At 47.4% G+C, this 27,391-nt stretch overlaps 1 protein-coding gene across 1 annotated transcript; it reads right to left on the bottom strand.

The window, feature by feature from the left end:
* Positions 1-196: 196 nt before the first annotated feature.
* PRPSAP1 (phosphoribosyl pyrophosphate synthetase associated protein 1) lies at positions 197-26,789 on the bottom strand. The gene is made up of 10 exons (XM_047707905.1): positions 26,211-26,789; positions 21,957-22,009; positions 18,829-18,895; positions 12,665-12,837; positions 11,196-11,311; positions 10,686-10,741; positions 9,970-10,115; positions 2,408-2,478; positions 1,473-1,619; positions 197-952 (listed from the first exon to the last, which is right to left on the bottom strand). Exons 1-10 carry the CDS (start codon positions 26,378-26,380, stop codon positions 794-796), a joined length of 1,158 nt encoding a protein of 385 aa, XP_047563861.1. The 5' UTR covers positions 26,381-26,789; the 3' UTR covers positions 197-793.
* Between the last annotated feature and the right edge of the window lie 602 nt (positions 26,790-27,391).

Below are 27,391 nucleotides of genomic sequence, written 5' to 3'. Positions count from 1 at the left end.
ATCCCAACCAGGATTTGATTTCGATGCTTAGGAAGGGGATGGAACGTACCGGTGGAGACTCCTGTCCGGGGTTTAGGACCAGCCCCGGACCTGGACTATCCTTTATTTTGTACCCGTTGTCTCCTGCACTGTCTGGACAGGAGTCAGCCACCGTGAAGGCAGGAGAGCAGGCGGTTCTGCAACATAGCCAACAGACTTGCAAGACAACAAACTCTTTTATTTGCCATTGAAGAGCTTCGCAGGGATCCAGAGATAGGGGGCTACTCTCTAATCTGACCTCCTCGCTGGGGTAATGCCACAAAGGCTTTGTTGTTCGGTGGCTGTAGGCACGGCAGCTTCTCAAAGAAAAACAGGGTTTTCTACAAAAGATGTACGTGAGGCTGACTGGGGAGAGGACAACTAGACTGGAAACAGCACCAGGGCACTCAGCTTCCCTAACCAAGTTCAACGTTGACACACATTTCCCTGCAGTGGAAATAGGCCAATATTAAAGAGCTCGGACCATCTGCCCTTAACTCCTTTTCAGTATCAAACAAAATTTGGGAATTCTTTTCAGGAAACTAACTTTTGTTTAAGGACCAGGATGGTGATGGCAGACATTTAAGGCCGTTTATCCATCAGCTCTGTCTTCCCCTTGACTATCTTAATGGCTCCTACCTACCCAACTGGGTGAGACAGACTGTCTGACTTCAGGCTACTTCCATGCCTCCCTTGAAACACTGTGTACGTAAGTTGATGGCACGGCTCTCCACACGTTTTCCTCAGGAGTTCGCGGTCACGGCAACGGCGACAGCTAGTCATCCACGGTGATGTTTCGGAAAAGGTATGCCATGGACTCCCCATTGTGGATTCTCCGAATCGCTTCAGAGAGAATCAGACTGATATCCACGGTCTTTATCTTGGGACACTGCAGCTTCTGCACCTCGTGAGGGACCGTGTTCGTCACCACTACCTAGTCATTGCAGTGACGGAAGATAAACACTGTTACTGATGTGTCCCTAAGACGGCCACCCAGAAAAGTCTGTCCCAGCTTTAGTTCCCACAGCCCAAGTTCCAAACTACAAAACCTTATTCCACCGAGTACAGTTTTTACAAACTAAACTTGATGGACTTTATACAAGAGAAAGGTTACATGGTTCAAAACATAAGGAGTATGAAGGTCATGTTCTATTTGGGCAGAAACGGTAGGGTGAGCCCCGGCACTGTGCAAAACTGGATGAATCCAAGTTGTGAGAGGAACGTTCCCACAGCACCAAACTACACTGAAGTATGAACCACATCCAAGTAAATAAGCTGAGCCTTTATGGAAAGAGGCATTCGTTCCTAACTACACATTTGTCGCAACACCCTGCTAGCCACCAAGGCTACTTCCGAGGTCCTCCAGAGAGGGGGTTAGGCAACAGTGATGGGGTCATTTTACAATTCACAGAAAAGAGAGCAGCAAATTCCAGGCCCAGTAAGTGCAGACAGACCTCGTCGATGGAGGACTCCTCGATGAGGCGGGGGGCCTCCGCTGATAGGATGCCGTGAGTGGCCATGACGTAGATCTTGTAAGCACCTCTCTCTTTCAGGATCTCTGCAGCAGCAACAAAACTTTCCACATCGTCAATAATGTCGTCCTGGGGAGACACCAGAGGTGGTGTTAAAGTGCTACCCCCTGTCTCTATAAACACCTACCTCTCTGCTCTTCTCTGCCCGTCGTTTCAGGAGATCTCCAACTGGAAATCAGAGCCACCTGCCTGGGCCCGAGACAGAACATCAGGCAGTGGCAACAGCCGTGTGGACCACACTTTGTGTGGCTGTCAGTACAAAGAACAGCAAAGCCTGACGGCCACGTGTGACACGCGAAGCTAGAGTTCCCAACTGCCAAGGCTCATCATCCTGTCCCACATTTCTGATTCATCCGACATAGCTGGTGTCCCATTTACTTTTTTTCAAGACCAAGTGAGATGACAAGAACACAGAAATAAAGCAAGCCATTGTAATCAGGCCCAGCAAAGGCATTTAGGGCTGGGAGCAAACAGCTCATGCTGAAATGCAAAGAAAAGACACTTGTTCTCACTAGTGAAAACGGAACCGCTCATCTTTGGTTCCTCTTGTGGCCCTAAAGCTGAAGGTTGAGTAGATCAGCGGCTCTGATAAAACAGAAACCCCTTCAGATAAAGGTTATTTATTGGGGTTGAATTTTCTTATGGGAGATCCTGCACTTTTTTTTTCCATCTGTAGGTTAAAGTAACCCCTGTTCAACTACATAAAGATTTCTACTAGTCCTGAAGGAGTTCAGGTGAGAAAGGATAGATGGATCCATTTAACTCCATCAGCTTTACTAGAAACATAATCCCAAAGAGGACAACCTACGAAGAGGCAGCAGGGTCAGCTGTGCACACGAAGGACGACATGACCATACCACTATGATCGCGATGCGCCCGCCAACATCTCCGACTACAGTTATTGGTGGCTTCTCTTTGGCCATCATCACTAACAAAACAAAACAAACAAGGCCCCAGTTAGTCACATGTCACTGAATAAATATAATTGCAACCCTATTCCCTGGAAGTGGTGAAAAAAAGAACATTATTAAAAAGCAAAACAAAGGGCAACCCTCTTGGGTCCCCTAGCTGCTCGGGAGCTTTGTACGATCATTTTTTTTTTTTTTTTAAGATTCTATCTACCCACTTGACACGGAGGGAGATCACAAGTAGGCAGAGAGGCAGGCAGAGAGAGAGGGGTGAACCAGGCTCCCCACTGAGCAGAGAGCCGGATGCGGGGAACGATCCCAGGACCCTGAGACCATGACCTGAGCTGAAGGCAGAGGCTTAACCCCCTGAGCCACCCAGGCGCCCCTGTTCGATCACTTTGCTAACGCTCAATAAACCTTTTCTGCTGCCACCAAAAATAAATAAATAAATAAATGAAAGGGGGACGGGGGATTCTCCAAAATGAACCTGGGGCTTCTCAGAAACAGACGGTCTACAGCAGTGGTTTATTTGTCAGAGAGAGAGAGAGCACAAGCTGGGGGAGGAGCGGCAGGCCGAGGCAGACGCAGGCTCCCCGATGAGCAAGGAGCCTGGGATCATCACCTGAGCTGAAGGCAGATGTTCAACCGACTGAGCCACCCTGGTGCCCCAAAAATAAAATCTTAAAAAAAAAAAAAAAAAAAGAAAATTCAGCAAACAGAGAGAGAGAGAGGGTATTTAAGAAGAACAGGCTATATAGTCTACTTTTAAAGCTTTTTATTATTCTGAAATAGTAAACCAGTAGTGGGAGAGGGACATAAGAATAAAACTCAGAATAACTCTTGAGGTTAGCAACTATCCGCAAACAAACCGTGTTAGTCCTAGCTACGGGCTCTGTGAATCTCCAAGAACAGGTGTGCCTTTCCCCATACGGCACACCAGCCAAGCTGAAATCCGCCGCTATGTAACTGATAAATTTTACTCAACGCTTCCTGATTTCTCATCCCCGAAACAAGGCCAATTTTTTGAACCTGGGCAGTCAAAAACCTCTGCATATAAATATCACCTAAAAGAGGGAGAAGATACACCAGCATTAGGACTGGCTTCCCTAAATTCTATCTTAAATTAAGCCCTGTGGGAGGTACCTGGGTGGCTCAGCCAGTTAAGCGTCTGCCTTCGGGTCAGGTCATGATCCCAGGGTCCTAGGACTGAGCCCCCGAGTCCAGTTCCCTGCTCAGCGGGGGAGTCTGCTTTTCCTTCTCTCCCTCTGTGCCCCATTCTGCCACTTGTGGTCTCTTTCAAATAAATAAAATCTTTTAAAGTATTAATTAATTAATTAAACCATGTGGGTAGATGGCTGTGTTGACCTACCCACTTCTCAAAGAGATGGGGCCTCTCCCTTTCCTTGACCATTTTCCTCTGTAAAAAGAGGAAAAGACTGCAAGCCAGTATCCCTCATCGAAGACCAATAAACATTCAGCTCTAGTTTGATGAGGGAAACATGCCACTAATGCTCTTGTTTACTTTTCTGTAACTCTGCATCTCCCAAAAAGCTTCTATTAGTTTGGAATGTAAAAACACAGGTCTGGCTAGGATAGAGGCTTAAAAGGCTTTTAAAAAGCAAGCATCTCTCCCGGTAGGTTCCTTCTCTGCTCATTACCGGTTTTAGGATCTGGATAAAACTGAACATACAATTTGGTAGCTACTTAAAAACAAAAAACAAAAAACAGGTTTTATTAATAGGATCAAGGGAAATGAACAGTACCTCACAGGCTTAAAAAAAGTCCCCAATTTTCTAATAGTTGCCCCCCAAAATAAAACACTGAAAATTCAAAATTTTCAGTAGAAGTAAAGAACATACTGGAGATTAAGGATAAAGGGTGCTAAAACTACCCAATATTTAAGGTTCTGTTCCCTTTCTTTATTTTCTCAAACAAAAACCAATCTGTTTAAGAATAAAATGAATTGTGCACTATTACTTACGGCCAGAAATCACAAACCATATTAACTTATTATAGTGGAAATGTCAATTCATCAAATGACCTCAAATCTTGAAGTAGGAAAATATCTTCTGGGTTTCCCAGCATTTTCCACGTAAAAGAATGCTGCATTCACAAGCATCATAAGTTTTACACACTCTCTTTTACTCTCTCCCCAGAGTCAATAAACAAACCTTCCTCTGGTAGAATACAGGACAGGAGAGGACCAAGAGGAATTAGTCATTCCTTATCCATTTTGATTTTGGTCTATTTGTAGTTCAATGGAAGGTCGAACTTTACTAACAGATTGACCCTAAAAAGAGAGTAAAATCAAGTCTCTGGGAGGACTGGAACTGCAGTTATTTTCAAACTCATGACTCTGCCCACACTCAAGCAAGTCAAAATGTACATTTAAGGATGCTCCAGAGGAGCTAACGTCTGTTTTTACCTTAGTGGTGAAAACCACATCTTCACTTATAAAATTAACAAGCCAGGGAAATCAAGCCCCAAAAGGTGACTTTCTCTCCTTTTTTTCGATCCAAACTCTTCATTTTCACCACTGTGGCAAGCACAGAGCAGTGTTCAGAGAACCACTGACACGTAATCCTTTCAAGTTCATGAGATGCCCTTGCCATAAGGATGGAATCGATTTTATCTTCTAGAACAGAAGACTTCATACAACTTCGCTTTTAATAAATTATTCTGGGGGTGCCTGGGAGGTTCAGTGGGTTAAAGCCTCTGCCTTCGGCTGGCGTCATGATCTCGGGGTCCTGGGATCGAGTCCCACATCGGGCTCTCTGTTCAGCGGGGAGCCTGCTTCCTCCTCTCTCTCTGCCTGCCTCTCTGCCTGCTTGTGATCTCTGTTTGTCAAGTAAATAAATAAAATCTTTAAAAAAAAATTACTCTGAAGCAGGGTTTCTCAGCTGTGGCACTACTGACATTCTGGACTAGATAACTACGCGGTACACTGGAGCGGTGTCCCCCAGCTTCTCCAGCGTCTGCTCACAAGACACTGGTGGTACCCGGCCCCTGCCCGGTGGCCGGACCAGAAAGGCCTTCCTTCGCGCATTGTGAAATATCCACCAGTGGCTGGGGCACAACCATCCTGGTTGAGAACTCCTGCTGCTCTCAAAGAACGGGTTCCAGAAAGATAAAAGAGTTCATCTTTCTACAAAATGCAAAGATTTGGAGAGCGAATACTTTGATCCTGTCCTAGCAGGGCAGTGTCTTCATCCCCATTACTCTTTTATTGATTTTGAGAATAAGAGATAGAGAGTGCGCATGCGTGCGGGCAAGCAGCGGGAGGGGCAGAGGGAGAGAGATTCTCAAGTGGACTCTGGGCTGAGCTGGGAGCCCAACCTGGAGCTTGATCCCATGACCTTGAGATCATGACCTGAGCCAAAACTCAGAGTCGGTACTGAGCCGCCGAGGTACCTCTTCATTGTCTTCACTGTTTTTTGGAAGATTTTATTTACGTATTTGAGAGAGGGCGCGTTCGCATGCATACAAGCAGGGGGAGGGGCAGAGAGAGGAGGAGAAGCAGGGACCCCGATACAGGACTGGATCCCAGGACTCCGGGATCATGACCTAAGGGGAAGGTAGATGCTTAACCGACTGAGCCACCCTGGCGCCCCTCATCCTCATTATTATGAAGTAAACTATTAAAAATACTGGAAGCAGAACTGATATATAAATATAAAGCATATTTAATTTGGAAAGTACCATTACACAAAACTAATATATTTTTTTAAAGCATTCCCTTGGTCAAATCTGTAAGAAGGAATCAGAGAATGACCTATGGCAACTGTGCAAGTTGTAAACACACCAACATGTCCCCGAGGGAACACACAGCTGCACACCACCTTATAAAGTATTACATTAATCTGGCAATTATCTATCAAAATTACCTTTGACCCAGTGATTTTATTTCTCGGTCTTTATCTTTTAAGTTCACTGAGTCTCTTATGGAAGAACGTGAGTCGAAGTTAGTCACAGGGAGTAACGTGTGGTGGCCGAGTGCACACTCTGGGACCGAGTCTCGGTGGTGAATATCACTTTCCGCTAAAGGAGCTGGGGCTGCTTGCCAGAATGACTGATTCCAGGGCTAAGGAAGAGCAAGATAAATGTGGAACATCTAGTGGTACCAGGAAGTAAGGAAGTATCAAAAAATGCTAGGAACACATCAGAAGAACACAGGGAGGGGCCTGAAGGGGCTCCCTTTGGCCAAGTCTAAGACAATTTGAACATTGCGATAAACAGTAGCGAAGAATGAGAACACCCTGAACAAATTAAGATTGTATGACTCCGCTCTGATAAGACTGAATGAACAGGGAAGAAGGGGAACTGGAAACATCACCAGCCGGTCACAGTCGTAGTGGTAACTGATTCAACCTAATATGAAGAAACAAACACGCCTCAGTAAGGGATATTTGTAGAACAATTCCCCTATACTCTTCAAAGTATCAAGGTCAGGGGTGCCTGGGTGGCTCAGTGGGTTAAAGCCTCTGCCTTCGGCTCAGGTCATGATCCCAGGGTCCTGGGATCAAGCCCCGCATTGGGCTCTCTGCTCAGCAGCAAGCCTGCCTTCCCCTCTCTCTCTGACTGTCTCTCTGCCTACTTGTGATCTCTGTCTCTGTCAAATAAATAAATAAATAAATATCTTTAAAAAAAAAAAAGTATCAAGGTCATAAGAGACCAAGAACAGAGCAGTCGTTCCAAACTAAATGAGACTAAAGAGAACGGTCAGCTGAGCTCAGTGTGTGATCCTTACTGGGTTCCGGGCCAGAAAGAAATGATTTTCCGCTAAAGGACACAGTGGGACCACAAACAGGAATAAGGTCTGCAGGTTAGGTAATAGTACCGTAACAGTGTCAGTTTCCGGAGTCTGATCATTACACTGTGGTTATGTAAGAGAGTATCTGTTTTTTGAAATATTTACTGAAGCATTTAGGAATCAGGACATTATGTCTACAGCTCATCTCAAATGGCTCAAAAGAAAAGAATATGGACATAAATGTTAAGTCTGGGGCCTCTGAAGACTCAAGAGGAATTCTGTCCCATTCTTTCACCTTTTCTCGGAGACTGCAATTTGTTCAAAATGAAAAGCTTCGTTCCAAACCCCAGCTTCACCTGCTCCCGGCTGGGTCTCAGTTGCCTCCCTGGCAGAATGAGGGGTAACACAAGTACCTACAAGATTGTGTGTCTCCACACCAAGTCCAAAGACCTACTGAAGAGCTTAGAAGAACCCTGGACACAACAAAAGATGTTTATTATTACTGGTGCTTTTTCATAGCCGAAGACTGGAGAAACTAAATGTTTGTCGACAGGGGACCAATTGAGAAAATTACTGTCTATCCATAAAATGGAACACTTAGGAAACTATGAAAGACCAAGTGATCTGTACAGACTGGTGGGGAAGGAGCTTTTGGATGAGAAAAGCAAGAGGTAGCACAATGTGGTTTAATATACTACCGCTCTGTGAAAATGAGAGAAACAGAAGCATGTCACTGGCTTGCATATATGCACAGAGCCTCTAAATGGTTACAAAAGGGGCACCTGGGTGGCTCAGTGGGTTAAGCCTCTGCCTTCAGCTCAGGTCATGATCCCAGGGTCCTGGGATCAAGCCCCGCATCGGACTCTCTGCTCATCGGGGAGCCTGCTTCCCCCTCTCTCTCTGCCTGCCTCTCTGCCTACTTGTGATCTCTCTCTCTGTGTCAAATTAAAAAAAAAAAAAAAAAAAAGTCTTAAACGGTTACAAAGGAACTGACTGCCCTGAGAATCAGAGTAGCTGTGGCAGGTGGGGGCTGGGGGGAGAGAAAAGCTTAGGTGGGGTAGGAGTGTTTTTTAAACTTTTAAAATTTTGTAAGAATTTTATACTTTTTAAATTTTTGAAATATGGGAATATATTGCCCATTCAAGAACTTTAGTTATGAAATCCTCAAATAAAATAAAATGTGGCAACACCAAAAATTTAAATTAAAAGGGTTTATTACTTGTTTCTCTTGTATAAAAACCTCCAGAGTTGAAAACAAAGTGATGGGAATTTGATAGGGTAAAAAATTAGAATGTTTACACCTTAGGAGCCTGTCTGAAGTAATCTATCTGAGGTATAACGATTCTGGTGTTCTCCCATCTTATTAATAATCTCTGTATGCTTCTGAGTTATGGCAAATAGATACAGATTTTAAAAAGAAATAATCTCCTTCCTTTCAAAAAGATGCCATTATCTTCTGATATAGAATGCCAGTTATTGGGGCGCCTGGGTGGCTCAGTGGGTTAAGCCGCTGCCTTCGGCTCAGGTCATGATCTCAGGGTCCTGGGATCGAGCCCCGAGTCGGGCTCTCTGCTCAGCGGGGAGCCTGCTTCCTCCTCTCTCTCTGCCTGCCTCTCTGCCTACTTGTGATTTCTGTCAGATAAATAAATAAAAATCTTAAAAAAAAAAAAAAAAAAAAGAATGCCAGTTATTACCACTCAAAATCCATGGAAATAAAAAGCCTCCACACTACTGAATTAGTAACAACTTAGTCAGGGGGCATCTCGGGGGTTCAGTCAGTTAAGCATCTGCCTTTGGCTCAGGTCCTGATCCCAGCGTCCCAGGATCCAGCCCAATGTCAGGGTGTGTGTGTGCGTGCATGTGTGGTGTGTGTGCGTGTGTGTGTGTGTGTGTGTGCGTGTGTGTGTGTGTGTGTGTGTGTGTCTCCCGGCTCAGCAGGGCATCTGCTTCTCCTCCCCACCGCCCTTTCTCTCTCTCAAATAAATAAATAAAATCTTAAAAAAAAAAAAAAAACCCTAGTCAGTTATCAGGTCAAAAGGTTGTATTACTAAGATAAGTGCTAAAAGTTACCCGAATCACCAAAGCCTGGTATATAATCAATGGTTGCTATCGCCCACCTTACCAACATATAAAAGCTTAAGATTTCGCACCTACAACTTTTTCACTGAAGCTAAAATTATTTCATACTCTCTGAATGCTAAGTGCCACCCAGATTAGTTCAACTGTCCTTACACAGTCTGTGAAGGTAACACATCTCCTCTTACAAAAGGGGAAATCAATGTCACACCATTCAATTATCTAAAAATACCAAGATGGGGCGCCTGGCTGGCTCAGTCGGAAGGGCATGGGACGCCTGATCTCAGGACTATAAGTTCAAGCCCCATGCTGGGTGTAGAGATTACTTAAAAATAAAAATCTGTAGAGGCGCTAAGTGGCTTAGTCGGTAAGTATCTGCCTTCGGCTCAAGTCATGATCCCAGAGTCCTGGGAACGAGTCCCGTGTCAGGCTCCTTGCTCAAGGGGAACCTGCTTCTCCCTCTCCTATCAGCTCAGTGCTCTATCTCTCTCTCTAATAAATATACAAAATCTTAATAAAAAAATTTTTAAATTAAAAAATAAAAATCTTTAAAAAATTAAAATAAATTTTTTAAAAAATTAACCAAAATAGCATACCTCCATTTACATATTAACTCCTAGCCATTCGTATCACTCAAGACCTTCTTCAACTTACAAGTGAAATAAAAACATAGAGCTCATCTTACACGGCAACTCCAGACCCGGATGGACAGTAGCATTTTTGACCATCGGGGGAGAATGGCGACCGTCGTCCATGTCCAGCTCTGTGCACTGAGCCTCTCCGTGGATCACGGCCAACCCCAGACGCAGTCTCTCAGCGTATGACTGGGCCCTATGAGAAAGCCAACGAGAAACAGGGAAATTCACGGGTGTCACTAGCTCATCACTATTAATCCTCAAATGAAAACATCATTCAAACGTTTAGGGACACACAATGATTTAGACAAATCTGAAGATGAGGCCCCGACCAGACTATAAACATCTCGAGAGGCATAGGAGGCACCAGAGTTGAAACGCGGGCCAGCATCTGATTCTAGACCATTTCAGTTCTACCCTTTGCCCAATCTTGTAACACGCATCTCTAGAAGATGGAACTTTGTTCAAAAAGGTCTCTTGAAAACCACTGCCTGGAAAACACTCCATAGCCCTCTGCCTTCCTTTTCCTGAGAAAGCGAAGGAAGAACTTCCTTTTCTCGCACAGGAAAACCAAGTAACGCAGGGACCGCCCTGTATTGTTCGGGGACTGGTGATAAAGCCCTGGTGGGGACAGGACAACAACGTGGGGGAAGCCCGAGCCAATGAGCTTTTCCAGGCCACGTGACAACAGACCCTGAGTTCCAAAACAGCTCATTTTGACCGGCGAAGCACTGAGAGGCCTTTTTTGAATGTCCAACTTACTTACCTTTTGGCAGCATCAGGAGACTTAGCTACAATGACTGCATTCCTGTAATTTGGAATCTAGATTTGAAGGGAAAATAAGAAAACACTGAGAAGTTATCACAAAGGAACACCCGAGTGCCGGTAGGACCCTTCTTCCTCTCATAACAATGATCCGTACTAGCAAATAACGCTAGAGTTTCATGGACACATTCAAAATTTAACACTTAACAATTTACATCATTGCCACAGTATGGCTACTTCAAGAAGATAAAAAAAATAATTACTTCTTAACACCTTCATTTCAGAAAACAGAAGCAAATTGCTAAAGATACTTGGAAGAAAATCCATTTTTAATGGCGTTAAAAAATTCGCTCCTCCACGCCTACATGCTGACCCTGTCTGGCTGCCTCAGGCATTGCGACTCAAGGGGAAGGTCATCGGATGTGCCTTTCAATACTGAAATCTGATACCAGAGAAAAACTACATAGGGTCTCTTTTGAGGACAATGGGGTGTTTGCTGGTGGCTCCTCACTTCTTCCTGGATATACTGAAGCAGGAAAGGTGAGGCTCTAAGGTTGTCCACGGGAAAGCTGAAAAAGCCTTGTATTTCCTTTTGATGAAGATCCATAGTGATAATGTGAGTTAAACCTGAAATTTTAAAACAAAAAATTACAAAGTTCACCCCTACAAGTTAATGCTTACAGTGGACACAAATTAGACGCCCACTCCTGGTCCCTAACCGAAGACGGAACGCAGGAAATGTATTGTGAATAAGCATGTTAGTTACAGACTTCGTTTGTAACCTTAACAATATTTAACGAATTTAAGAATGTGGTCGAACCTCAGGTAAAAGAGCTTATAATCTTCCACATGGACAGAGAGCTCAGGCAGAGAAACAAGGGCTCTCCCCTACTGTCATAACTAGCTTGGTCCTGAAAATTAAGAAAAATCAGGCAGAAGCAAAAATATGTATATGGAATTAATAACCACGGAAGAAGTAATGGGTATAAAAAATAGTAAGGCCTTGATTAAAGAATCTAGAAAGACATGTTAAAGGCCCGTGGCTAGAGCAGAAGGAGTAAGAATCCAAAAGCAAAGCAATTTGCGTATTAGAAGAAAACTCCCTATCGAAGGGTTTGGAACAATTTCTAAATGTCATAAAAGAATGAGTCAAGAAGTATTCTTATCTAACAACAATAAAGACACACTCTTATAAACAGTCGTGAACAAAAAAAAAAAAAAAAAAAGGACACACATAAAAATATCGCAAATGGACAAAGGTCACTGCAAACCTTCTAGAGCAAAGAACCAGTACTACCCGTTCCTCCCCAAACACCACGTATCATAGTTTTATCATAGAGAACAGAATCCAAATGTTTCTCAGGACTTGAACGTATATTCAAGTTTTTAAGTAAACCCACCCGGCAAATAAAATCCCAGCTGCTATCAAGTGTTACCAATTGGATTCAGACAGGCCAGAAAGTACATGACCACTACGAACACAGAATAAAAGCGATGAGAATGAGCTGCTGTACAGAAAGACGGTCAGAGAGTGGGGGGAAGGAGGATTATATAAACCGGAGAAGCAGTAAAAGAAAAACCCAGTTTTCATCTTATGTACATAAGCAGAATCTAGCTAATAACCAAGGCCAACACGTAACTGTATCCTGACGCTCAAAAGACCCCACACGGACACCAGGATCACAGCTAAAGTGTTCATGAGAAGATGAGGTGGGACAGAAGGATGGAGAAGTCCAGGATTAGAGCAGAGACAATGTCACTGTCGAGTAAGACAAAGAGGAAAGGAAAACATAAGAGTTTATACCTCTGCTCACACATCCCTAACCAGGACTACCAGAAGGAAACCGGAAGAAAGGAATTAGTGAACAGCACTTAAAGAAAACAGAGGCCCCAAATTAGCTCTCTGAGGGAGGGACTAATCTCATGCAGAAACAGTCCTGATGACAGGGCGGGAGCCCCGGGGCCCGTGTGCACACGCACCTGCCTTCGCCAGCATGGACGCCAGCAGCTTGCACACGATGGAGCCCCGCTTCCTCATCTTGCTCTGCTTGCTGTAGGGGAAGTACGGGATGACCCCGATAATGTTCCTGGCACAGGCGGTCTTCAGTGCGTACGCCATGATCAGAAGCTCCATCACAGCTGTGTTCACGTCTCTGAAACGGTAAAAATTTGTATTTGGGGTCAGGCCCATTTTTTTAACCCCTAAAAAAGACTGAAACGTCAGCCTTTTAACCTGGGCTGTCAAGATGGTTATCACAGGTGTTTCTGTCACCGCACGAGCCAATGACGGCACCTCAAAAACCAGGGGAAAAGCTTATTAGCTCTTCCTTTGAGCTGTGGTTTCCACCAGCGGTTACGGAAACCCGCAGCCCAGAGAGCCACACTCACCTCTGCCTGGATCCTCTGTCAGTGACATGTCACCCGGGTGGCACGGGAAGCAGACGTCAGTGGCTGGCCAGAGTGAGCCAACGCCTGCGGCGCTATCCCAGGGACCGCCGGCTCAGGCCAGCCCCTCGCTCCCTGTGAACGCCAAGGGAAACCCACTGCCCTGCTGAGCTGCCAGGGCCAGAAAGGATTGATTTTTCTCTTTGTTCTTCACGGGGGAGAGGGGAGGCAGGAGGACAGGGAAGTCCTGGAACTAAGTTTTCAAAAACTCTCCTCATCCCTTTTTCTCAAGATACACAGATGCCCGACAAAGATGACCCAGAGAGACAAAGAACAAAATATGAATCTGGAAGATAGTCAAAGGAAAGGCTACTTCCAGTTTTGTTTTGTTTTTTAAAGATTTTATTTATTTATTTGACAGCGAGAGATCACGAGTAGGCAGAGAGGCAGGCAGAGAGAGAGAGGGGAGGAAGCAGGCTCCACACTGAACAGAGAGCCCAATAAGGACTCGATCCCAGGACCCTGGGATCATGACCTGAGCCGAAGGCAGAGGCTTAACCCACTGAGCCGCCCAGGCACCCCAAGGCTACTTCCAGTTTTATTGAATGTGGATTGCTACCCTTTGCCAAGGCTGATGGAGCCTACAGTCCCCTTAAAAAGGGAGAGAACCGGGGCACCTGGGTAGGTGAGCCTGCCTCGGGGAGCCTGCCTCCTCCCTCTCTCTCTGCCTGCCTCTCTGCCTGCTTGTGATCTCTCGCTGTCAAATAAATAAATAAAATCTTAAAAAGGGGGGGGGGGGCGAGAACCTTAGGGCAGAGGAAAGGTCATTGGTCGGGCCACGAGCTGAGTGCCTTGTGTCACTCTACCCCATGTGGCCTGGGGAGGTGTGAGACTAGAGCCAAAAGTGGCCCTAACAGAGGCCACCTCCAAGAGTTTCCTGGAGGTGGGTTTTCAGAGAAGGCGGCTCTCTGCTCCTGAGGGCAGACTGGGTAGGAGACTCAGTGGACCCCAGCCCCTAAGGATGGGCCTGGCAGATGCCTCCTTAGCCTGACCTTGAACGGACTCACACAGCCAGTGAAGAGAGTTCAATGGCTGCGGTGAGGTACCCTGCCCCTCCCGGGAAGGTGGGGGGGTGGCGCTCAGAACCCAATTCAGACCACTCTCTACTACCCTCTGAAGAAAGAAAAAAAATGGTGAGGGTCTTAAAGCCCTTCAGGAAACTCTTCCAAGGCTCCACCTTTCCTCTCTAGCCTGTTCTCACTCCTGCCTGGATTATCCAAGTCCTGGGAACATCCCCCTCTTTTGGGCCAGGAGTGTATCTCCTTCACCTGGGAGAAGCAGAATCATTTCCCATGTCTTCGTTTGTATCTGTGTGAGGAGCAGACTCTCAGCGGTCCGTTCTGGAATCGTCCCTAGAGCAGCGAGGCTGCCCACGTGGAGAGCCAAATGGAAAGCTTGCCATGAACACAGCAGAGAACTTGCGGTGAGGAAGTGGTTACAAGAAACACTCGTCATGAGACCCCGCGCTCTCCGAGCGTGCCATCCCGAGCGCAGCCGGGGCTGAGAAGAGCAAAGCCATCCCTGTCCTCTGACAGTGTTTGCCTTGTCCACATTCAACTTAGAGAACTCCCAACCTCACCTTTGTCATTTGGGTTTTTGTAACTATTTCGGGCTTCTGTCACACAAGCATTTCTCCCAGAGGGTAGATATAATTGATTCAGGACTTGACTTTAAGAAAACGATGAGATTCCTTGCGGATTGCTCACAGGGTACACTCTTTTCCAGCTGCTTCCTTCCTCTGAAATAACCTGGAGGATTTCCCTCCTCACACTCCCAAATTAATAATGTCCCAAGTTTCGCTGGGCGGCTCAGGGGGTTAAGGCCTCTGCCCTCGGCTCGGGTCATGATCCCAGGGTCCTGGGATCGAGCCCTGCATCAGGCTCTCTGCTCTGCCGGGAGCCTGCTTCCCTTCCTCTCTCTCTGCCTGCCTCTCTGCCTACTTGTGATCTCTGTCTGTCAAATAAATAAATAAAATCTTAAAAAGAAAAAATAATGTCCCAAGTTTGGCATCGAAAGTTTAGAGGACACACAATCTTTAGGTAAAATCACGACAAGACACTTATCAAACACTTTCAAGGTGCTTAGGAATTTTTTTTTAAGATTTTATTTATTTATTTGACAGAGAGACACACGGCGAGAGAGGGAACACAAGCAGGGGAAGTGGGAGAGGGAGAAGCAGGCTTCCCACGGATCAGGGAGCCCGATGCGGGGCTCGATCGCAGAACCCTGGGATCATGACCTGAGCTTAAGGCAGACACTCAACCGACTGAGCCACACAGGCGCCCCAAGAATTCTTTATACTTGGTTGATTTTAATCCATTCATACATTCAACAAATATTTATTGAGCAACATGAACCAGGCACTGTGTTAGGTGGTGGAGACAAAATGGCAAACAAGGCTGACCACATCTCAAGAAAATGCCAGAGACCCATACTGGACCACCCTTGTGGTAATCCTTTGTCCCAAAGAGCACATCTGACTCAATGTTCCGCCTCCAAAGGCTTTCATACTTGATCCCACAGAGGGGAGAGCGCCCCTTCCCCCATCACATCACCTAAACTGATGTCCTGTGGGTTCTGAATGTTCAGCTGGAAGACCGCACAGTACTTGGGAGGTCAGTGTGTAAAGAACTCAGGAGTCCCCATCTAGACTGAAACCAGGCATCACATACACCATACTAAAAGTCCTCTTCTGCATACAGACTGTGTGACAATGCTAGACATACAATCAGAGCTTTCTTAACCTTCCACTGGTATGATAGCGTGTGGAGTACGGCACTGGCCATAGTTTCCTCCGTCAGATCTCAATGCAACAATTTATTTAGAGTTGAAGTGAGCTGAGCAGATTCTGGAAAGAAGGGAATCTGGGTATCTGTCCAGGCGGTGGGCTGTTAGCTGGCTTTGTGACAGCGTTTACACACAACCAAAGGCTACACCGAGGCTTCCACAGCTCACCATGAGGTGGGCCCAGACGGTAAGATGTCCACGTAACAAGATGAACGATTTCGGAAGGACCCTGATTTCAGCATAACTCTCCTTCCATTAATTACTAACTTCTGCCATGAGGTTTCATTTTCTACTTTTTCCTCTTCCTAATGACCTATGCCAAGGGATTCAACATCCTCCAGCCCAAGGCTAAGGAAAATCTCCCACACCCCACCCCTTTGGTCAGGAAGGCAACAAAAGAGCCTCTGTCATGCTGGCTTTCCCCGTTCACTGCCCGTCACTAGACAAACTGGACACCAGGCGGTTAATCTGCGGGCCAGCGGGGTGAAGAGAAGTTGGCCGGCAGCCTCTGCTTTGTTTATCTGTTCCCTAAGACTGTTCCAACTACATCCGGGCAACTTCTTGTAGCCTTTGTACCTAAGTAGGACAATCTTAATTGTTTACCAACTGACCAGTTTTTCTTTCTCCTAAGGTAAGCACATCCTATATTAAATTCGACCCTTACTGCTCTGTCATTTTCGATAGACAACGACAAATGTAAGGGAACAGACATGGTCTGCAGACATCAGCTGAACGGAGCCAACACCACAGATGGAAGCCATGATGACGCCGTGATGGGGTAGGATTTCCCCCATCCCCAACCCCAAGCTTTAATCATCTGCAGCAAATAAGTTATAAACGTGCTTTTGGTGACCCCTCTTGCGTGACATCAGAGCATGTAACATAAACAGGGAAACTGTCCTTCAAGAAACACTTGGGAAGCTTTGTGTCCATTTTATTTCCCTTGCTCAGTATCACACATGTCACTCATGCGACATGATCGCTTCCTTCAGGATGGCTTTGGGCCATTTCCAAATAATTAAATTCCACCCTCAACAACCAAAAATTTACCTTGACTGGAGTGGTCACAAGAAAGAGGCCGCGAGCTCTGAGGGGATCCAGACGGTGAGCCCCACAGCCCAGCCGCAGCAACAGGAGTGAGGACAAGGCAGCCTCACCCCTCGCCAAGGACAAAAGCCAGGGTGATAAGCAGCATGCCAGAGGGCAGCCTCAGGGGTGTCCTAGTGCCCTCACTACTCGCATTTTACTCCCAGACAAGACCTGCAGATTTTCCCCTCATTTCCAAGGTGCAGCATCGAACAAAGCACTAGGCAAGAAGGGGGCGACCAGCGTCCAACCCAACCTGCAGGAGGCCTAGACGGCGATCAACACTGCGCGCACCCACCAATGCTACAAAGGCCGGGACCCTTATTCCGTTTCTTGGAATCTTCCTATGGATCTCGGATCTCTGATCTCCGCTAACACGGGCAGGCATGCAGGTTGTTGCCGGGGGGCAGCTCTGTATAGGCTACTGATGGTTGATTCACACCCCCCAACCCCCACAACACCCCCTCCGGGAGAAGGGGGGAGGACGGGCTGAAAGTTCCAACACGAACCCGCTGGCTGGTTCCCCGGGCAACCAGCCCCCACCTCGAGGTTATCTAGGGGCTTTCCAAAAACCACCTCAGGTGTGGTTCAGAGGGGCGTTGTTAAATAACAGAAGACACCCTATACTGCTCTTATCACTTAGGAAATTCCAAGGGTTTTGGGAGCTCAGCACCAGGAAAGGAAGACCAAATAGAGATCTCTTTCTTTCTTTTTTTTTTTTAATTAATTCTTTTTATTTTAAGTAGTCTCCACACCCAAAGTGGGGCTCGCCCCACAACCCTGAGATCAAGAGCTGCATATGCTCTCCCGAGCCAGCCAGCTTCCCCCAAATAGACATTTCTTACAAGTCACATTGTCACTGAGGCTCCGAACAGCCTCCAAGCCCGAGGTGCTTTAAGGATGAAAGACGGTCGTGTAAGTGGGCGCACACTGCTGGCGGTCAGTGCCATTCTTACTACTGACTTGGTTTCAGGAATTGGAATTAACAGAGACGTGAAGGTCTGCATTTTTCAAAGACACACATAGCCTAACTACACCAATTCTCTGGGAGGGGATGAGAGGAGATAATCCCACATGGAAGGTCACCCTCAGGTAGGCTAGGATTTCCCCTAAGGGAAGGGGTGGCGCATGCTATCTCCTATAGGGACAGCTAGAAATGGGCTATTGGGCAAAAAAAATATAGTGCGATCAAAAGCTAATGATGTACGAGATGCTGGCTAACTAACATAATAAAAAATACATACATACGTACATATACACACACAGAGTGCAAAAACTGTCTTCATGGGTACACAACAACATTGCATCTAACAAGAAAGCTTTTTAGCAGAGCGGAGCAGGCATGGACTAGGTTCAGTGCGCATGGACTGGTAAGAAAGGTGTTTTTCCCCTCGAGTGGCTTAGGCTTGGAGAGGAAGATCCAAAGGAAAGCGTGACAAACAGGGCGGGAACGTCAAAAGCCTACAGCTAGGGGCGCCTGGGTGGCTCAGTGGGTTAAGCCTCTGCCTTCGGCTCAAGTCATGATCTCAGAGTCCTGGGATCGAGCCCCGCATCGGGCTCTCTGCTCAGCGGGGAGCCTGCTTCCCCCTCTCTCTCTGCCTGCCTCTCTGCCTACTTGTGATCTCTGTCTGTCAAATAAATAAACAAAATCTTTAAGAAAAAATTTTTTAAAAGCCTACAACTGGATTTGGGGAAGCATTCAGTTTAACAAGCAAACACATTTACAGTGAAAGAAAACTCAATCGTTGATTACGTGATAACACAGTGAATTACGTCACTCAGATTTTTAGAGGAAAAGGGAGACATGAAGTAGTGGTAACTCTTACCTGGGTATTGTCTGTATAATGAAAATATCTTGGCCACGAACCGATTCTTTTATTTCCACTCTTGTTTCTGAAAAATACGGAAGTTCTATAGTTTAAGAAAAGCACTTCACGATACAATAATCAGGCAGCGTTTGGAGGGAGTAGAGCGGACACTAACCAACATTCCACCTAGTGCGCCAAAATGAACTCTGAATAGATCACAATGGCAAGTGCGTATACAGAAAATGTGACGCTAAAGGGAAAATAAGCCAAAAATACACCAACAGGCAAAAGTAACGCCAACAGGTCCACAGAACATCTCAAGGTTCAAAAAGGAAAATCCATCACCAAAATAAAGATGAGAGGCTTGGGGGAAAGTCTACAGCAAATAAGGAGGTCAACAGTTAACATCTTTCTTTCAACAGATGCCAAGGCCTCCACTGTGTCGGGCCCTGTCCTTGGAGTCCCGAAGTGGAGGACGTGGGTCAAGCGGATGAAGACAGATCCGGGAGAGACAACACAAGGCCGAGGGCCGGCAGACTGTTCAAGCCAATGTGCCAGGAAAAGACCAAGGAGATGGGGAGCCTGGCGGGCTCGGTCAAGAGAGCAGAGAGCTCTTGATTTCAGGATCGAGAGTTCAAGCCCAGTGTTGGGCGTAGACTACTTGAAAAAAAAAAAAATAGGGGCGCCTGGGTGGCCCAGATGGTTCGAGGTCTGACTCTTGGTGTCAGCTCAGGTGGTGATCCCATGGGTCGAGGGATAGAGCCCTGCATCGGGCTTCCGGCTTGGGTTGTGGGGGCGGTTGTGGGGGGGGTCTGTTTGAGGATTCTCTCCTTCTGCCCCTCACTCCACTTCTGCACACTCTCATGTACTCTCTCTCTACTAAATAAATCTTTAAAAAAAGAAAAAGACCAGGAGAGAGAGTCATAGGGCTGGGAACAATGGCCTCATTGCAAGCTAGACCGTGGACCATGCGTGGAGCCACAGACTGAAGGTGTAATCGGGAGTCACGGACACATATGAGATAGGATGGACGATGGGCAGTGAGTGGGCACAGCTCGGATCCCAAAGCCCTGCGTGAACGCGGAGGAGACCAGACCCTAGCCTGCAAGATTTCGGCAGCACAAGTCAAAAACACTGGCATTTTGGGACGCCTGGATGGCTCAGTTGGTTGGGCCGCTGCCTTCGGCTCAGGTCGTGATCCCAGGGTCCTGGGATCGAGTCCCGCATCGGGCTCCTTGCTCAGTGGGGAGCCTGCTTCTCTCTCTGCCTCTGCCTGCCACTCTGCCTGTTTGTGTTCTCCCTCGCTCGCTCTCTCTCTCTCTCTGACAAATAAATAAATAAAATCTTTAAAAAAAAAAAAAAAACACTGGCATTTTGGGAACACCTTGGTGGAGGTGAGTAGAAGGGCCTACGGAGACTGAAAATCGAGGCAGGCAGGGGTGTTGGCAAACTCCTGCAACAGCAGGAGAGGGACGGAGGAGCAGGGGGAGGAAGGAAGAGGCCCAGGGCAGTGATGGAAGGATGGAGAAAAAGGTCCGCATTTTTTTAAAAAGACGTTTTAAAGATTATTTATTTCAGAGAGAGAGAGAGAGAGCGAGCACATGTGTGGGGGGAGAGGAGAGAGAGAATCTCAAGCAGACCCGCAGCTGAGCGGGGAGCCTGAGGGAGGGCTCAACCCCAGGACCCTGAGAGCATGACCTGAGCCAAAACCATGAGTGGGAGGCTTAAGTGACCGAGCCACCCAGGCATCCTGAAAAGGGTCTTCATTAAACCATCTTCTCCTCCTCTAGTGCTTATTTTCAGGATTCCCAAACGCCATCACTATAAATTAAGATCGTTATTGCTAAACAGACCAGCTCACCTATCTGCATTCACCTTTAGGGGTTTTTTGTTTTTAAAGATTTGAGAGAGAGAGAGGGCAGAGAGAGCAGGGGGAGGGGCAGAGGGAGAGAGAGTCTCAAGAAGACCCCGCGCACAGACTCGGGGCGAATCTCGCCGCCCTGAGATCCCAACCGGAGCTGGAACCAAGAGTCGGACACTCGATGGACTGAGCCACCCAGGTGCCCCCACCTTTAGGTTTTCAAATACCAACGTCTCCTGTCTTGGCAGGAAATAAAGGGTGAATTCTAGCCACCAAGTGAAAAGTTACTAAGTATAGCACCTGGCTGGCTCAGTCAGAGGAGCGTGGGATGCTTGACCTTGGGGACATGAGTTCGAGCCTCGCATGGGGTGTAGAGGTTACTTAAATAAATAAAACTTATGAAAAAAAAAAAGTTACTAAGTATGGAAGCTGACTGAAGGATATCTGGGGGTTAATTATAACAGGCATGGAACTTATAACATCCTGGGTACAAGTGCTTTCCACTGAACCATCCATTAAATTACCTTTCCCTTTTCAAATACCTTTTTTTAGATCCCTGAACATCATTAAGTCTTAGTAATTTATCATAGACAGTTCCACCGTAGAAAGAAAAAAGGAAGCACAGGGTCATAAACCGACGCTTTCAACTGTGCAAAAATAGCTCCGAATTATTTTATATTAACTTGTCTTCATAGGGCATTATAGTCTGAAGTACGGGGCCCCACTGGGGACAATGATGCAGCAGCATTCCTAGGACAATGGCCATCGGCAGAGGGCTTTCCAGCATTATCGTTTAATGTTACAATTATCCACAGAAATGCAGACGGCAGCAAAAATGGTTTATCAACCCAGGAGGAGAGTCTACAAGAGACTTGGACTTGAGAGAAAAATTTGCTGATGAAAGAACTCAAAGATGGTTTTCCAAAGATGGTTTACTACCTGGTACCAGATGGCTCTTGATGCCGTTTGACATAACGAGACAGGTAAATGTAAAAGGTATTCGTCAAGTGTAGCCCAATACAGAAGAAAAAACACAAGGTCTACATCTCTCCTTTCTTCATTGTAAAATGACAGGACATTTGCATTATCTTGGGAAAAGGGGAAGGAGACTAAGAAAGAGAAGAAAGAAAGAAATCAAGACTAGGAGCGAAGCAGAGTGAAAGGACAGACACCTGACCTTAAAGAGAAAAATGTCTGTGTTGCACGTTAGCATCTGCCTTTTAAATGAACGTGTACTGAGTAAACACAGAGAACAAAGGATGTGTAAGATACCATTTTCGCTCACCTCCATTGGTCTCTTGATAGACCACAGATTTGCCCAATTCAGCACCAAGGCGCCTATGGGGGGGAAAAAGGCAATTAAAAAATGCTCTTCAAAAAAACAACCCTCCAGTTCATATGGGTAATATTTAAAAGGCTAAAATAACTAGACCGGCATTCTTTCCCAAAAACAGAAAGTTCCGAAACTTAAACGCACTAAGGACTACACACCCGCTAGCCCTCCACAGCTCCAAGTGCCCACCCTATTGTGACACACTGCTCTACCGGGGTCCGTGGCCAAAGTGTCCTGTCCAGTTCATTGTTTTCTGAATTGTAACCGTCTTGCAAAATCTTTCCCAAACCCATGGTTATCAGCACTGGTTCCCAAACCACAAGCCAGAGATAGAGGCCCCAAGTGTCAAAAGCATATGGACTTCTGTGCCATTAACCAAACGCAGTGTGAATCTTGTTCGGATCCTGATTAGAACCAACCAAGTGTGAGAAGCCATTTTTGAGAGAGTGAGGGAACTACGAATAAGGACTCGATACTAAATGATGTTAAGGAGGGGCGCTGGGTGGCTCGGTAGGTTAAAGCCTCTGCCTTCGGCTCAGGTCGTGATCCCAGGGTCCTGGGATCGAGCCCCGCATCAGGCTCCCTGCTCAAGCAGGGAGCCTGCCTCCCCCCCTCTCTTTGCCTGCTTCTCTGCCTACTTGTGATCTTGTTAATAAATAAAATCTTTTTTTTTTTTAATTTTTATTTATTTATTTGACAGTCAGAGATCACAAGTAGGCAGAGGCAGGCAGAGAGAGAGAAGGGGAAACAGGCTCCCCACTGAGCAGAGAGCCCGATGTGGGGCTCGATCCCAGGACCCTGAAATCACGACCTGAGCCAAAGGCAGAGGCTTAACCCATTGAGCCACCCAGGCGCCCCTAAATAAAATCTTTTTAAAAAAATGATATTAAGGAATTAACAGCATCAAAGGTTTTTGTTTTGTTTTGAAAGATTTTATTTTTAAGTGAGCTCTACACCCAACGCGGGGCTTGAACTCATGACTTGGAGGTCAAGAGCTGTATGATCCCGGACTGAGCCAGCCAGGCGCCCCTGTGGAAGGTTTTTTTTTAATCAGCTGGCATTACCCCTTTGATGAGTGAAACACTATGAGGTAGGGTAGATCTGCTTAGAAATACTCCCGCCAACTATGCAGTGGAGCAGGGGTCAAGGACACTGGGACTGAGGACGATGGGGGCTTTCAGGGCTCTGACGGCACGGCAGCGGCAAGGCCTTCTGGCCCGCTGTCCGCCATTTCCGAGGTTGGACATTCTTGTACTCCGGCGGGTTGCAGCTCTCTCTCAAGTTTGCTTTGGCTGAACCAAGAAAGGAGACATTGCAGATTTCCAAAGAAATTATGATTCCGTGACAGGTTTTGAGATGAAGGAGGATGGGATCTTTCAGAGTACAAAGTGATGTTCGGACGCAAAGAATTTCTTTCCATGGAAGTTTGTCACTGACCTGTGTCCCCCAACTATGAAACATGAATGCTGGGGTATGAAATATTTCTCTTGATAAACAATTAAGAAATAGTGTGCACAGTATAAATAAGTAAATAAGTAAATAAACTTATTCCGGTCAGCCTTGGAATACTATTCAGCCTTAGAAATGGAATGACGGGGGCGCCTGGGTGGCTCAGTGGGTTAAACCCTCTGCCTTCAGCTCAGGTCATGGTCACTGGGTCATGGGATCGGGCCCCACATCGGGCTCTCTGCTCAGAGGGGGAGCCTGCTTCCCCTTCTCTCTTTGCCTGCCTCTCTGCCTACTTGTGATCTCTTGCTGTCAAAATAAATTAATTAAATTTTTTAAAAAATGGAATGAGGGGTGCCTGGGTGGCTCAGTCAGTTAAGGGTCCTGGGATGGAGTCCCACATCGGGCTCCCTGCTCGGCGGGGAGTCTGCTTCTCCTTCTCCCTTTGCCTGCCGCCCCCTGCCCCCACTGCTTGCACTCATGTTCTCTCTAACAAATAAATAAAATCTTAAAAAAGAAATGGAATGAACTTCTGATACATGCTGTAATATGAACCCTGAAAAAATTATTCCAGGTAAAAAGGTCAGACACAAAAAGACAAATGTTGCGTGATTCCATTTATAAGAGGTACTTAGAATAGGCAAATTCAGACACAGAAAAGTAGAACAGAAATTATCAGGGACTGGGAGGGAAGGAATTGGGAGTTAGTTGGATATGGAGTTTCTGTTCAGCATGATGAGAAAGTTCTGGAAATGGATCCCGGTAACAGATATACAACACCGTAGAAGTACTTAATGCCACTGAATTATACACTTAAAAATGGTTAAATGGTACACTTTATGTTATGAATATTCTACCACATTAAAAAAGAAAAAAACCTCCTGGGGTCCCTGCACAGCTCAGTTGGGTAAGCAACTGTCTTAGGCTCAGGTCATGATCCCAGGGTCCTGGGATCAAGCCCCACATCAGGCTCTCCGTTCAGTGGGGAGTCTGCTTCTCCCTTTCCCTCTGCCTGTGCTCTCTGTCAAATAAATAAAAATAAAATCTAAAAAAAAAAAAAAAAAAAAAAAAAATACTCCTCAGGGTACCTGGCTGGCTCGGTCAGTAGAGCATGTAACTCTTGATGAACTCTCTGACTCCTTGTGATCTCTGTCAAATAAATAAATAAATAAATAAATAAATAAATAAATAAAATCTTTAAAAAAAAAATAAAAAAGCAAAACCATTGACCTTTTAAATGTGCCCTCCTCCCTCAGCAAGGTCACTGTGGTAAAATATGACCCAAAATAAACAAATATGAGCTTTATATTTGAAGTTAGCATTTTAGTTGGCCTCAAAAGCCAGACATTTATCAGGGATTAGAAACAAACTAGGTAGTAGATTGCAAAAGGATTTACTCTTCTTATCTCACTTAAAACTCCAACTGAAAAGAACATAGGTCTTACTAAGAAAATATGTCCAAAGTTTCCCTCTCACATTTCCATCTAGAATCTAAAAACGGGTTCTTACAATTATTTATCAACTCTGAAAAATCCAGAGGAACACTAATGTAAATTGTTTAAACACAAAAATGACTTTTTTTTTTTTTTGGACAGAGAGATCCCAAGCAGGCAGAGAGAGAAGGGGAAGCAGGCTCCCCGATGAGCAGAGAGCCCGATGTGGAGCTCGATCTCAGAACCCTGAGATCATGACCTGAGCCAAAGGCAGAGGCTTAACCCACTGAGCCACCCAAGTGACCCCCAAAATGACTTCAAATGTTGAAAAACAAGCTATTCATTTTATACCTTACGCTTGTCACAAGTTTATCCGGAAAGAGTTCCTAAGACCCTTCCTTTACATTAGAGCTCTGGGACTCTCCAACAGAGCCAGCTAGAAAAAAAGTATTATTCAGAGGCCCACTGTGAGCCTCTGCTCTGCTACATGCTTTACCTACATTACTTTCTTCGTGCTTAGGATGTTCCTGCCCCGCAGACAGCTCGGTCCTTATCTCACCAATGAAATTCACCAAAATCAAGTCTCTCGCCCAGCGCCACAGAGCTAGTAAGGGGCAAGACCCAAAAGGCATCTCAGAGCTGTCAGACTCCAGAAGCCACTTGAGATCGCAGGCTTCTTTGGGTTAAAAACACAAGAAAAGGCAGACTTGACCTCAAATGATCGAATCTAAAGTCAACTTAGGAAACACAGTTAGACTTACTTCTACCACTAACTCCGACAAATCTGCCTTGCTCTCACTGCCTTCCCTTCCACCTCTGCTTCCTCGGTGCATCCCACACCCTCCACCTGCAAGGCCTTGCAGCCGCCCCCCAATGCCGCCGCCCCCCAAGTGTGGCAGTTCCCCTGGCGCCGCCAGGCCCGGTCGTGCGTGTCCCAGCTCCCGGACCTGCGGGCCTCGGGCCCACCGACGGGACCTGGGAGTGGCGACGACCGGTCTCCGAGGTCAACTTCTACCGTGGGGCAGGGAGCCGCACTCGGAGCCCCCCCGTCCAAGCGTCCCCTCCGGGGGTGATGACAACCTCCCCCTTCCCCGGCCCGGGAAGCGGGAGTGGGGTGAGGGAGGGAGGGCGAGCGGTGCAAGGAAGCCGGCGCCGGCAGAAGTCAGAGAGTCGGCGGAACGTGTCCCCGCCTCAGAAGGGCCACCCGCAAGGGTCGGTCCCGCCCAGAACCCGCAGGCCAGCGGCTCGACGGCCCCGGGTGCAGGGCAACGCGCAGGAAGGGGCGCCCCGGGCGCCCCCGGCCGGGGCCCCGCCCCCGCTCCCTTACTCGGTGATGCGCTTGGCCAGCTCGGTGCAGGCGGCCGTGGAGTTGGCCGAGAAGACTCGGTAGCCGGTGCGGGCAGCGTTCATGGCCGGGCGGGCGGCGGGGCGGGCTCGTGGGGCGCGGAGGGTCGAGGACGCGGAGAGCGGGGGCAGCAGCAGCAGCTTCTTGGGCATCGTCCGGCCCGAGGCGCAGTTACGGCCGGCCGGCGCCCGGGGCGGTTCTGCCCGAGGCGGCCGCGAGGCGCGGGGTCCGGCCGGGGAAGGCGCCGAGACCCCAGGCACAGCAGGGGAGAGGCCCGAGACCCTCACGGTCCTCCCACCCGAGGCCGCCAAGGGCTGGGGCGGAACCCACGCTCGCTGCGACCGTGTATCAGCCACTTCCCAGCCAGCGGCGAGGACACCGCCCCCTCTCGGACTCGGAGAGGCGCGGGCTAGAGCGTCCCCGGGGCCGCCATCTCAGATGAGGGCAGGGCGGTGGGCACCTCTTCTAAAGCTTGTCCTGCTCGGGAAAGCCTCACGAATCGCTCTGCCGCTTGCTTTTGTCGCTCCCACGGGAGCTCTTCTGCTCTCACATTCTTGGGCGGTGCGACCTGATTTGATAGTGGTCCCAGCCGTGGCCAGCTTTTCTGCCAGGATCCAAAATGTCTGCGTCCGAGGAGGCTGACGCTCTAGCTCTGCGCCTCTATGCTCACACAGCCCGAGCGCCTGGCGAGGCTGGAGCGCTGAGCTGGGATTGATTGGAAAAGTGGAAGCGGGGTGGTTTTCCGCGGGTTATCGCGCAGCCCCAGAGGTGATGCTTGGACCCGAGCCTCATCTTTATTCCCCAAACAGCCTCTAACCTCGTGTGGGCACCGGAGGCAAAGTTCCTTGAGCGGGTCCAAGGACTCGTGCCAGTTGCTGCTCCGCTCTCCCTCATGGAAGCCCTTCCTCCTCCTCCACGTGCTCTCGTCCCTCGAAGGCCTATTCGGAGTAGCATCCGCTCCTCAGGGTCTTGCTAGATCGCCTCAATCACAGTAACCCACCCTCCACCCCCGGACTGTACCGCGTATGCTGCCACGCATAGCGGCTTGTGTTTTATTTACCGTCGTGAACCATCTGTCTTCCTAACCAGGACGTAAACCCTCTTGGGGCAAGACTGTGTATATTTTGGGGTTCCGATTGCCTAGGGCCCAGGGCAGTCAGGGG

The sequence above is a fragment of the Lutra lutra genome, chromosome 16, assembly GCF_902655055.1.
Source record: "Lutra lutra chromosome 16, mLutLut1.2, whole genome shotgun sequence".
NCBI classification, from domain to species: domain Eukaryota; kingdom Metazoa; phylum Chordata; class Mammalia; order Carnivora; family Mustelidae; genus Lutra; species Lutra lutra.
Note: the sequence above shows the minus strand (reverse complement) of the source record. Positions and strands in the feature narration are given on the sequence as shown.